This window comes from Podarcis pityusensis (genome assembly GCF_964106645.2).
Source record: "Podarcis pityusensis genome assembly, chromosome: 17".
Taxonomy (NCBI): domain Eukaryota; kingdom Metazoa; phylum Chordata; class Lepidosauria; order Squamata; family Lacertidae; genus Podarcis; species Podarcis pityusensis.
This window is the reverse complement of record NC_138042.1, coordinates 10473850-10487313: the sequence shown is the minus strand read 5'-3', so window position 1 is coordinate 10487313 and position 13464 is coordinate 10473850. Positions and strand designations below refer to the sequence as shown.

The following is a 13464-nucleotide window of genomic DNA, read 5'->3' as shown; positions in this document are numbered from 1 at the left end:
CCTTTGGAGTGTTGTCTGTTCCAGCTTTGCATCAACGCTAGGGAGCTGTTCTTCCATCAGTGAATTCACAAGTGCTCACCATCTCTCTGGAACATGTGGCAGGCCTGATGCCTGCATGTCCTTGGGAAAGGACTGAAACTGCCTTGGTCGCACTGGTCAATGATCTCTGGTGGGCTAGGGACAAATGTGAGAGCTGTTTCCTAGTTCTGCTGGATCTCTCAGCGGCTTTTGACACCATCGACCATAACATCCTTCTGGACCGTGTAGAGGGGCTGGGGGCACTGTTATACAGTGGTTCCACTCCTTCCTCCTGGGCAGTGTTCAGAAAGTGGTGTGGGGGATGAGTGTTCAGGCCCCTGATCTCTCACTTGTGGGGTGCTTCAGGGTTCTGTTCTCTCCCCCATGCAACATCTACATGCAGCCCCTGGGAGAGATCATCAGGGAGTTTGGGCTGGGTGTTCATCAGTATGCAGATGATACCCAGCTCTACCTCTCTTTCAAATCAGAACCAGTGAAGGCGGTGAAGGTCCTGTGTGAGTGTCTGGAGGCGGTTGGAGGATGGATGGTGGCTAACAGATTGAGGTTGAATCCTGACAAGACAGAAGTACTGTTTTGGGGGGACAGGAGGCGGGCAGGTGTGGAGGACTCCCTTGTCCTGAATGGGGTAATTGTGCCCCTAAAGGACCTAGTGCACAGCCTGGGAGTCATTTTGGACCCCCAGCTGTCCATGGAGGTGCAGGTCAATTCTCTGTCCAGGGCAGCTGTTTATCAGCTCCATCTGGAACGCTGGCTGAGACCCTACCTGCCCGCAGACTGTCTCGCCAGAGTGATTCATGCTCTAGTTATCTCTCGCTTGGACTACTGCAATGCGCTCTATGTGGGGCTACCTTTGAAGGTGACCTGGAAACTACAACTAATCCAGAATGCGGCAGCTAGACTGGGGACTGGGAGCGGCCGCCGAGACCACATATCACTGGTCTTGAAAGACCTACATTGGCTCCCAGTACGTTTCCAAGCACAATTCAAAGTGTTGGTGCTGACCTTTAAAGCCCTAAAATGGCCTCGGTCCAGTATACCTGAAGGAGTGTCTCCACCCCCATCGTTTTGCCCGAACACTGAGGTCCAGTGCCAAGGGCCTTCTGGCGGTTCCCTCACTGCGAGAAGCAAAGTTACAGGGAACCAGGCAGAGGGCCTTCTCAGTAGTGGCACCTGCCCTGTGGAACTCCCTCCCATCAGATGTCAAAGAGCCAAACAACTTCCAGATTTTTAGAAGACATCTGAAGGCAGCCCTGTTTTAGGGAAGCTTTTAATGTTTAATAGACTATTGTATTTTAATATTTTGTAGGAAGCTGCCCAGAGATGGGCAGGATATAAATAAAAAAGTATTATTATTATTATTATTAATTATTATTATAAAGGATTTGTCTTACAGCAATGATCTTGTGTATGCTTACTCAGAAGCAAGCCATGTCAAACTCAGTAGAATTTAATTCCAAATCGGTCCTCTTACTGGGTTAAGGAGAGAGCAAGAACAACCTATAACAACCCTGAGATTCTTCCCGCCAATAAATTAGTTGCAGGGGAATTGAGTCCTGTAACTTGCTTAGTGCTCTTCCAAATCAATGGAATCAATATGAAAATATGATGCTGGGGTTTCTGATCTAGTATTTACTGAGGCAGAGTGCTGGGGCTTAGCGTATTTGTCTCCTCTCTCCCCCCACCCCCTGCTTCCTTCCCCCTGAACAGCTGTTTGGTACAATTGTTGAATTTTTTTACAGTGCTAATGCACATGCAGCAGCTGGGTAGAGGCCAAAACGTACTATTAAAATACCTCTCTGAGGCAGCCACAAACCAGACATACTGAAGCCAAGAGAATGTAATGGAAATGTGCCAGGAGAGTCTATAATCCTCTGAATGCTATGAGGTTGGTTTCCATGCAAATACAGTCTTTGAGGAGGATGAAGAGGCAATTCTCAGCTGCTGCTATACCAGCTAGTTCTCGGTGGAGAGCATTTGGTTGAAATGTAGGAAGCACTTATGTTTCCTTCTGGCCTCTAGCTGGTTTCTCATAATTGTGAGATTACAGCATGCACGAACAGCTACTTACCTTTTAATGCCCAGAGAGGGAGATTCTGTTGAAATGTGAAAAGCAAATGTAAACTGTCTCAGAGGCTCGAATTCGGGGAAACGCATGAAAGATCGTGCCCTACTAATGGGCAGGGAAGCTTGCCACAGGGGTGTTTATGTGATTAAAAAACACACTGAGAGTTCAGGAGATAGTGTTTTCTGAAAAACATCTATCCCATATGAAAAGTAAAATGTGTCAGTCGCAAGTGTCTTCCCAGCAAAGAGCAAAACATTTTTTTCAGCGGTAGGCAACTTAGCCCACAAGCAACATGAGCTAAGGTTCATCTGGTGGCTAGTCTATACCGGTTCAAATATATTTATTGTAGCACAATCCTAGCCTTGTTAGCATTTGGCTCTCTGTGTATGCATGTACAGCTGCATAGCTATAGGGTGTGGGAGACATAGCTTGGCAGTCATACGTGTGAAGAGGATCTCTAGATTGTAGGTGATGAAAAGTCGAACAGAAGCCAGCAGTGTGATGCAGCTGCAAATATGCTAATGTGTATTAATAGGACATAGTTTACAAATCGCGGAAAGGAATTCTTCTGCTTAATTCTTGCAGTCTGTCAGCTTCACCTTGTGGAGTGGGTGCAGAAAGGCTGGCAGGAGGCGAGGTGGGCTTTATCCAATTCCTACCATCGGTCCCAAACAGCCTGTCTAGCCCTGCATTCTGTTTCCTTTAGTTGTTAAGCCGATGCTTCCAAGAGAGCCTGTAGGAACACAACTTGTCCTGCAACTGGGAGTAGCTTGCTGCCTTTGATACTGGAGGTAATATATAAGCATCATGACTAGTAGCCATTTATCAGATCTCTCCTACATGTATTTATCCAGTTCCCCTTTAATTTAAACCAGTGACAGTCACCATCTCGTAGCTGTGAATTTCATTACAGACGTACCAAAATGAAGGTCTAGCAGGCTTGCATGTTGAACATGCTGCTTTCCTGTAGTGAGACATGGGCAACTTATCTCTCGCTTGGACTACTGCAATGCACTCTATGTGGGGCTACACCTACACTGGCTCCCAGTTCGTTTCCAAACACAATTCAAAGTGTTGGTGCTGACCTTAAAAACCCTAAACTGCCTTGGTCCAGTATACCTGAAGGAGCGTCTCCACCCCCGTCATTCTGCCCAGACACTGAGGTCCAGTGCCGAGGGCCTTCTGGTGGTTCCCTCACTGCGAGAAGCCAAGTTACAGGGAACCAGGCAGAGGGCCTTCTCAGTAGTGGCACCCGCCCTGTGGAACACCCTCCCACAAAATGTCAAAGAGAAAAACAACTACCAGACTTTTAGAAGACATCTGAAGGCAGCCCTGTTTAAGGAAGCTTTTAATGTTTAATAGATTATTGTATTTTAATATTCTGTTGGAAGCCGCCCAAAGTGGCTGGGGAAGCCCAGCCAGATGGGCAGGGTATAAATAAATTATTATTACTAGTATTTTTATTTATTTATTTATTTTTTATTTTTTATTATAACATACATCCACCAGGAGTGATGCCACACTCACTGAGTCAGGGAGATTTTGGGCATCACATGGCAAGCCAGAGTCTCAAACAAAGATGTGCTCTCCCAATCCCACATTCCTGCCTTGTTTGCACTCCTTACTCAGTAGCGTCAGCGCTGGCTTGGGTCATGCCCACAGTATGGAAGATGTCAGGACCCCCAAGGACTTGCTCTACGGGGACCAGACCTGTTGGCAGACCAACTCTGCGTTACAAAGATGTCTGCAGATGTGACACGAAGGGTGGAAACATTAACCCTGCCAGCTGGGGATCCCTTGCAGACGAACATAGCACCTGGTTGTGTATCTGCAGCAGTGAGCAACGGAAGAATGCCCACTGAGAGGAGTGCAGAGAAAATGCATCAGCATCGGCACAACCTTCAACTGCCCCTTCTGCAACAAAACATGTCTCTCCCATATCAGTCTCTACAGCCACAGCAGGCGCTGTAACTCTGCAGAGGTCTGACTTCAGTCCTGAAGGCACACTCTTCCGTTGTCTCCTGAGACAGATGCCAGCCGGAAGCCTATCATTTTGACTCTCCTGCCTGTCAGCAGTCCTTGGAGTACGCTGTGCTTGAAAATTGAGAGGGAGAACAACTTTCTACAGTACAGTGGTACCTCGGGTTACATACACTTCAGGTTACATATGCTTCAGGTTACAGACTCCGCTAACCCAGAAATAGTACCTTGGGTTAAGAACTTTGCTTCAGGGTGAGAACAGAAATCGCGTGGCGGCAGCAGGAGGCCCCATTAGCTAAAGTGGTGCTTCAGGTTAAGAACAGTTTCAGGTTAAGTACGGACCTCCGGAACGAATTAAGTACTTAACCCGAGGTACCACTGTATCTCCTTTCTCCACACTGCATAATTTTTTAAATAAACTTTTATTATGTCCCCCAAACACAGCCTCATCTGTTGCTGCAAACCAAATCTGGGCATCATTCCTGCAAAAATTCTCATGACTGCTGAGTGGAGTGCTGATAATATGGCTGTGGTGTGTGCAATGTTTGGCCACATCCCAGAGCAGCTAAGTGGGCCAGAGTGCATATCACTGGGTCTTTGTGTAGGTTCGGTTACTTGCTTTTTGTTACAGAGGGAACCATGTGGCCCAGTTCACGTTTACCAGAACAGTGGTGGTGGTGGCTTTCCTATGACTGGATCCCAGTTGGTATTGATGCCATCTGAATTATGTGAAATGGGTACATTTTTCATATCAGCCGAGCTTTTTTTTGGGAGCATCAGTGGAAAGCATGGACTTTCCATAGTCCATCCCAGGAAAGTGTGTGTTGTAGGGTTTTGCCATGGAAAAGTGTTAACTCTGCCACACCAGTGGTATGACTGAAGCTTGTGCAATGGCTGAGATACAGAGTTTTCTCCATGCTGCCACAAATTGCCCATTTGTGTGCCCCTCTGGAGTAAAAAAATCTTGGGCACATAGATGGAGTCCATAACATGAATTTCCTACAATAGAATTGCACCTCTGAATAACCAGCAGAGAAAGGCACCACATTGTGGGCTCCTTCAACGCTGGTATGTTCATCCATTGCACTTTGGGTAATCAAAATAAAAAAAATCCTTCCAGTAGCACCTTTAAGACCAACTAAGTTAGTTCTTGGTATGAGCTTTCGTGTGCAAGCACACTTCTTGAAGAAGTGTGCTTGCACACGAAAGCTCATACCAAGAACTAACTTAGTTGGTCTTAAAGGTGCTACTGGAAGGATTTTTTTTATTTTGATTATGGCAGACCAACACGGCTACCTATCTGTAGCTTTGGGTAATGTTTGTGGTAGGCAAGTCTCTCCCCACGCTACCCAGGTGTTCTGCGAGGGGTGTTGCTGGCATGAAAATGATCCGCTAAGTATATATGAACTGAGACAAGTGTGGATTTGCCCTGCAGATTTTCTGTGGCCGAGTCGAAATTATACAGTCGCACTTGGAGATACCTGGGGTTGCTTGCAAAAGTAAAGGAAAAAGTGTTGTGCCTGTTTGAACAAGTCCTCTTATTTTTAATAATAATAATAATAATAATAATAATAATAATAATATCAACCAATTAATTATATGCCACCTTTTTAGGTGGCAGGACTCAGAGCCAGTTACAGATTAAAATATGAACTAAAAATATAGGGGGGAAACTTAAAATAAGTAAACATTGATAGTTTTATTTTTATCTGTTGATCTATTAAAGCCGTACAAATTACTTCTCCACCCAGTTGCTTCTGTGTGTCTCCTTCAGTATCCACAGTGGCTTTTCTCCGCTTCCCCGTCTGCCCCCCCCCCAGCATTTCCCCCTCCCCACACTTTTCTCTGCGGATTCCCTGCCCCACCTGGATCTAGCCTGCAGATCAACCCTTGCGGGCGGCCGCATCACACCAGCCCCTCGGGAAGAAACCCACAAGCGCCGGCCCAAGCAGCAAGCGGACGGGGAGCCCGGGGGTTGAGCCCACGGGTGGGTCGCCGGCCCGACAGCCCCTTCGAGCTGCACGGTCGGAGGTGATGCCAGCTGGGCACGCTTTGCCCCGGGCGACCCCGTCCGTCCCGCTTGGGCTCCGGCCATGCGGTGCGACTGCGATCTCCGCCGTTCTCCGAGGGCAGCTTGGATCCGCCCGCTGGGCGCTGCTGCCTCTGCAACTGTGGGTGGGCTGCAGCGGGGCCGGCGGGCGGCGGAGGGATGGTCCTGAGTCCTGCGACTCCTCCTCCTCTTCCCCGGCCCAGGACGGCGGGCCACCCTCCCGCCTCGCATGGAGCCTGGGAAGGAACCGGGCGCCCCTCGGGACGCCAGCGGAAGTGGCTTCCCCTCGCCCGCTCCTCGGGGCGGCTAGAAGCCCGAAAAAGAGGCCTGGCCGACCCTCCAGGCTGGGCGGGCTCCGCGCTGAGTCCGACGGGGCGGGCGGGCGGGCGGCCCTCCTCTCTCCTCTCCGCCTCCCCCGAGTCGCGGCCGCCGGAGCAGCTCAGGGCTCGGCAGGCATCCGAGGAATTCGCTCCCGCCGAGCGCGGCGCAGGGTCCGGGCGAGGCGGGGCGACGGGGCCGGAGGAAGAAGGGGGAGGACGCCGCCGCCCCGTCGAGTGATGGCCCAGCCTCTGCTGCGGAAAACTTTCTCCCGCCTGCGGGGCAAGGAGCGCCTGGGGCGCAAAAAGGCGGCGCAGCGCAAAGAGCCAGGTAACGGCGCCCAGGGGGGAGACGGGGGTGGGGTGGGGGGTGCGCCCCCCGCCAGGGAGCCCACCCCACCCTGCGCGGGCGAGAGGCGGGGGGTCCGCTGGAGGGCTGGGGCCAGAAGGCATCTCCGGCATTTCCTCTGCCGTTGCTGCTAAAATAGGCAAAAGGAAGCGAGGGGAAGGAGCTGCCAAGGATGGATGGATGGGCGGCGGATCCCGTTTTTCCTTGGAGGGGGCTCTTTCCTCTCCAGGTGGAGGGACACTTCTGCCGGGATCTCCCCCACCTACCCCAAAAAACAGGTCACAGATCCCTCCAGCTCCCACCTTGACAGGCCCTGGTCAGAGTCCCCCCCGCCCCATGCCACAATCTCACCCGCCAACTTCTCAGTCTCCTGTTTGGGCTCAGCAGTGCCAGAGCCAGCCCAAGGCATTTTGCCGCCTGAGGCTAAGGGCAAGGTGGTCCCCAGGAGAGGGTGCCAGGAAACCAGGAATTATGTTCACATGTGGTGGGGGTGTAAATATATATAAATTGGCAAAGGGTGTTTAAGGAGGTAACAGAAATCGCTGGGTTAAAGCTGACCAAAAGTCCAGAGGTAGCATTATTCTCAATTTACGATGGGGTGGAAGGTTATGAAGGATTTGCTGGCAAATTTATTGACAGCTGCAGGAGTTCTTCTAGCTAGGAAGTGGAAGGGGCAAGGTGAATATAAAATGGAATAATGGTATAAAGAGGTGTGGGATATAGCTATTAATGATAAATTAAGCTGTGCTATTAAGGTAAGATGGGGAATATGCTGGAGAAATGATTTTGAGGAAGGTGTTTGTAGAATTTGTACTGTTAAAACGGAAAGGGGCCAAACCATCGCAAGAGGTGTTGAAATTTTGGGAGGTTGGATAGTTACCATGGAATGGTCTTGGGGGTGGGGTGCACATTCTTATTCTTATTTATTTATGATTATTACTTTGTCTATCAGGGATGCGGGTGGCGCTGTGGGTTAAACCACAGAGCCTAGGAGTTGCAATCAGAAGGTTGGTGGTTCGAATCCCCGCGACGGGGTGAGCTCCTGTTGCTCGGTCCCTGCTCCTGCCAACCTAGCAGTTCAAAAGCACGTCAAAGTGCAAGTAGATTAATAGGTACCGCTCCGGCGGGAAGGTAAACGGCGTTTCCGTGCGCTGCTCTGGTTCGCCAGAAGCGGCTTAGTCATGCTGGCCACATGACCCGGAAGCCAATAAAGTGAGATGAGCGCTGCAACCCCAGAGTCAGTCACGACTGGACCTAATGGTCAGGGGTCCGTTTACCTTTACTTTATTACTTTGTCAAAATAAAAATAAAATTATATGGGGGAAAAAGATGGTCCCCTCCTTGCTTCCATGTTCTGAAGGTGACTGGAAGGTGACTGGGCTGATTTCATCTTCAGCACAGGCAACAGGACGGTGGCAGTACCCCTGGCACACCCCTGAGGGCTGGTTTAGTGGGTGCAGGACAGGCCGCCTGGCACACCCGCTTGTGTGCCCTCCAGCTGAAGAGGCAGAGCTGCCCCTCAACAACTGCTGCCTGAGGTGCTTGGCTCCCTCTACCCAGTGGTCCTGCTGGCCTTGAGTAGCACATTCCATGAGCAAAGTGGAGGGGCTGGCCCAAGGTGGCAGCTAGAGGGCAGGAGTTGGGGAGGCAGAAAACGGGCAGGCGGGCGAGTCAGGCAAGTTCCAGGCAGCCTGGGGGATACAAGAAGTGCTTTGTCCCTGAAGTATCGTGTCTTTAGCCCAAGGACAGAGTTGTGCAGCCCCAATCCAGGTGAGCATGTGGCAGACAGGGAGCGGATGGTGCATGCAACTGCTGGTCACCTGATGGACGCAAGAGCACCACATGATGCCAATCTAGTGTAGATGCCATGGTGTAGTTTTGTCACCACAAATGCGTTTTTTTTTCACACACTCACTGTTTTTGTGGCTGCCTGGCAAAAGCATAATCCTGCACATCGCAGTCAATGCGCCCACGGCTGTGTGAATTGTACCATTCAGGTATTCAAGCCCCGGAGATGTCAGCTGCTGTTTCCTTTAATTGGCTTTCTAGGCAAACCATACAACTGAGAACAACCTTCATTCAGTATCCCTACAACATTCAGTCCCACAGGCTCAAAATTCTGGGAGATCTGAGTTCACCTCGTTTCTTTCTGGAAAAGCCGGTGGGGGAAGTCACACTTTCTCAGCCTCAGTTCTCCTCCTGTAAAATGAGAACAACAATCAAACTTGCAAAGGCATTTTCAGCGGTGGCACTCTGCTTGCAGAGCTTGCTTGGTCCTGGGTCTGCTAGCCTTTCAGTGCCAGGCAAAGATCTTACCCAGGCACTGGGAATCTCTTTCTGAAGTTCTTGTAATAGTTGCCAATTTCTCCCCCTTTAAGTTAATTGCTGTTTCTAACTTTGTACTGTAGTTTTATGTTTTTATTATTTTATTTTATAACTGTAAACCTCCCTGAAAATTCTAATGGAACTAAGGGGCTGGATAATAACTGTTTTTTTTTTAAACTACACACCCTAAAATAACCATTTTTTAATTTTTTTTTAAAAAGGTAGGTTTCCTGGAATCTTTCCCTCGGGTTGTTGATTATGTGCCATAGTATAGTGCCTCCTTCTTACTCCCAGTTGTGCATCTGACTGTGTCTTTCAGGGGCAGGTAAAAACTCTGGGGAAAGAAAAATAAGTGTTCAGATATAAGGTTATATGAAATGAAATAACGTTCTCTAATGCATCTCCTGGGAACAACGCATCCCAAAGCAGCACCTGGGTAGCTCATTTGGTCAGAGCACAATGCTAATAACGCCAAGGTTGCAGGTTCGATCCCTGTGTGGGACAGCTTCATATTCCTGGATTGCAGGGGTTGGATGAGGTGAGCCTCAGAGTCCCTTCTAACTCTATGAGTCTTGTGTTCTATGATCATTTGCTGCTCCTTCCACGTCCCCCTTTGCTCCCCAGCTGCCTTCTCTGTGGCTTGTATGTTCGTTCTTGGGCTGCTCCCTGATCAATGGAGCTCTTCGTGTGCCGAGTTACTCGTGGACCTACAAAGGGAGCTCTGTGTCTTGGCCGGGGAGGGGACTGCGCAGTAAACAACAGGAAATCCAACTTGGCACCGGGTCTGAGCAGCTGGGAGATGGGAGGGACCTCCTGGCCTCAGCTGCATTGCAGGCCTTGCCTGCATGTCTTCAGGCCAAGCCCGGGTAGGAGTGGGCTTGAACCCCTCCAGGACCCTTTCCCTCATCACCTTTCCTCTGCCCCCCCCCCCAATTGGTCCTCACCCAAGGCTCCTGTGGGTTGCTTCTATTCAGAGCATGGATGCAGTACTCCGAAATCTGCTTGTGCCTGCTGATTTCTTCTGCTGGGGGCTCCTTTGCTGTCTGGATGGTTTCAGAAGTTTTCTCCAGAGTTTAAACAGAAGCACTCAAGGCTCAGTGAGCTCATCCCTAGGAACATTCGTGCATATTAGCCAGATCGCCTCAGCAGCCCTGAATCCCTTAATAGTATCAGTCTGTGGAGAAAGGCTGAGTGCTGGAAGGGAACAGAGTACAGTGGTACCTTGGTTCTCAAACTTAATCTGTTCCGGAAGGCCGTTCCAAAACCAAAGTGTTCCAAAACCAAGGCACGCTTTCCCATAGAAAGTCATGCGAAACCGATTAATCCGTTCCAGACTTTTAAAAACTACCCCCAAAACAGCAATTTAACATGAACTTTACTATCTAACGAGACCATTGATCCATAAAATGAAAGCAATAATCAATGTACTGTACTATAAAATAAATAAGGCAGTATTGTAGATGATTAAAATTTTAAAAAATTCTTACCTGCACTGATGATAGTCATTGTTTGGATGGGGGGCTTTTATCCATTTCCGCAGTCACACAATCTATCAATCAGCAGCTGAACTGGGTTCCACACAGTCACAAAAACAAATTAACCAAAAAAGCCTCAAAAACAAAAACGCAGAATAAATAGCAAAAGCACCAAACTTAATCCATTCTGGAAGTCTGTTTGACTTCTGAAATGTTTGAAAACCAAGGCACAGCTTCTGATTGGTGCAGGAACCCCGGAAACAATAGCCGACAGTCACATCAGACGTTCGGCTTCCGAAAAACGTTAAAAAACCAAGTTTGGGAACCAAGGCGTTTGAGTACCAAGATGTTTGAGAACCAAGGCACCACTGTAGTGGACTTTGAAGAGAGACCCAGAGTTCAGTTGGCACAACCCTTTCTTGTTGGGTAGCTCCAATGTGAGGCTGTTTTCAAGCCTAATTCCTATGTGTCTGTGTGCGCGGAGGGTTTCACGGTACATGGGGAGAGGTTGACCCTCCCCACATCTGCTTCAGCGCCCTGAAAATGCCCCCATGTGGCTTCAAAACAGTCTGCCCTATGTCTGCATGGGGGGTAGCCTGAAAAGGGGAGATGAGGAGACCCCGTCTGTTGCACCTGGTTCACGGGCCAGCTGTTCTGCTCCATCCCAAACAGGATAGCTGGCACCTAAAGTTTCCCTAAGAGCTTCCTGTGCCAAGTCTCTGTTCCCTTCCAGTTGCGAACCGCCTTAGTGTTCAACAAGGCCTTGCCTAATGTTTAATGCAACAACTTAAGTGTGCTTTGAACTCGAGCGTTACAACCAGGCACAAACACAACATGCTGGTTTCTGTTCCCCACAGATTCTCCTTCCGAGGCTCCATCAGCTTTGGAGTCCCCCACGGAGTGTGGGCTTCTCCCGCCGGGTGATGGACGCGCCAAAGGGGCCACCGTCACCGTGTCGAGGAAGCAAACCTGGGCCAAGTTTGCTTGGAGCAGCCAGGAAGACCCTCGCAGCAGGAAGCTGAGCTCTCCAAATGCTGCACAGACACCTGCTGACCTCAGCGAAACGCTGTCCCCAGAGAGCCATCCCCACATTGGCTCAGCGGCAACTGGGCCCAAGGAAGCCGCTGAACCATTGGCCGGCCCAGCAGAGACCCGCACCTCCAGCATCGGCGCCAAGTGCAGCAGCCGGGGGGCTTACCTGCAGAGCCTGGAGAGAAGCAGCCGACATTGGGTGCTCTCCTCGGGGAAGACCCAGGGGGCAGAAGAGCCGGCGGCTGGGTCCAGTACGGAGCAGGAGCCCAGCCCTCTCTGCAGCAGTGAAGGGGATATCTGGTACAATCCCATTCCGGAAGATGAGGACCTGCAGCTCCCCGACCGCGACAAGAGGTGGGGCAATGGCGCTGAGAACAGGAGCAGGAAGGGGAAGCCAAGGGAGGCCAAGGCTGCGGGTGAAGGTCTCCACCTGGCTGACTCGCAGCAGGCAGGTGGCGATGGTGTGCGGACTTCGCCCAGCCATGCAAGGCCAGCAAAGCAAGCAGAGGAACCAAGCAGCAGCCACCAGTCCCGGGCCTTTGGTGAGAGATCATTTTTCTAAGACAATCCCCACGTTTTTACCATAGGGGTGGGAGAGCTGTGGCCGGATGTTGTCAGATTCCAGCCCCTCGTCGGAGCCTGCAAGCATTGGCTGATGGTCAGGGATGATGGGAGTTGTAGTCTAGCAACCTGTGGAAGGGGACGCGGGTGGCGCTGTGGGTTAAACCACAGAGCCTAGGACTTGCCGATCAGAAGGTCAGTGGTTCGAATCCCCGCAACGGGGTGAGCTCCCGTTCCTCGGTCCCTGCTCCTGCCAACCTAGCAGTTCAAAAGCACGTCAAAGTGCAAGTAGATAAATAGGTACCGCTCCGGCGGGAAGGTAAATGGCGTTTCCGTGTGCTGCTCTGGTTCTCCAGAAGCGGCTTAGTCATGCTGGCCACATGACCCGGAAACTGTATGCCGGCTCCCTCGGCCAATAAAGCGAGATGAGCGCCGCAACCCCAGAGTCGGTCATGACTGGACCTAATGGTCAGGGGTACCTTTACCTTTACCTTTAACCTGTGGAAGACCACAGGTTCTCCCTTCCTGGTTTACAGCATCACTTCTCCGTATTTCCCCCTTTCCCCTGCTGCCTTCCAGGTGCTTTACTAGGGTGGATTTGATTTAAATCAAATTGATTTAAATCACGAGTCAGTAAAGACTTTATTAATTTTTTTAATTATTTTTTTTACAGAAAGATTCATTCTTGCTGGAATAATCTTAATATTTACAACCCGATGCAGGTTTCATTTTTGGAATAATCAATTTTCAGAGTAGTTTTTACATTTACATCAAAAACTACTGATTTGGTTATACTATTAGAAATACATAGGGAGATAATTATGAAATTATTGTGAGGTTTAATAAGCTAACGGTTTATATTTAGACAACTTTTCTGCTGCACTTTATTGGAAGGAGAAAAACAATCATTTGGCACTGTGGTTTAAACCACTGAGCCTCTTGCTGATCAGAAGGTTGGCGGTTTGAATCTGCACAACAGGGTGAGCTCCCATTGCTCTATCCCAGCTTCTGCCAACCTAGCACTTTGAAAGCACACCAGTGCAAGTAGATAAATAGGTACCACTGTGGCGGGAAGGTAAACAGTGTTTCCATGCGCTCTGATTTCTGTTACGGTGTTCCTTTGCACCAGAAGCGGTTTAGTCATGCTGGCCACATGATCTGGAAAGCTGTCTGTAGACAAACGCTGGCTCCCTCGGCCTGCAAGCCGCAACCCCATAGTCGCCTTTGACTGGACTTAACCATCCAGGGTTCCTTTACCTTTTACGGTACCT

General features: G+C 49.9%; 1 protein-coding gene across 1 annotated transcript in view; it reads left to right on the top strand.

The window, feature by feature from the left end:
- The first annotated feature begins 6298 nt into the window (after positions 1–6298).
- SYDE1 (synapse defective Rho GTPase homolog 1) overlaps positions 6299–13464 on the top strand; it is a 33614-nt gene continuing 26448 nt past the window's right edge. Inside the window, exons 1-2 of the mRNA XM_080988063.1 lie at positions 6299–6782; positions 11458–12174. Coding sequence (XP_080844189.1) covers positions 6692–6782; positions 11458–12174 — 808 coding nt within the window. The 5' untranslated portion in view covers positions 6299–6691. The remainder of the gene's footprint in view (positions 6783–11457; positions 12175–13464) is intronic.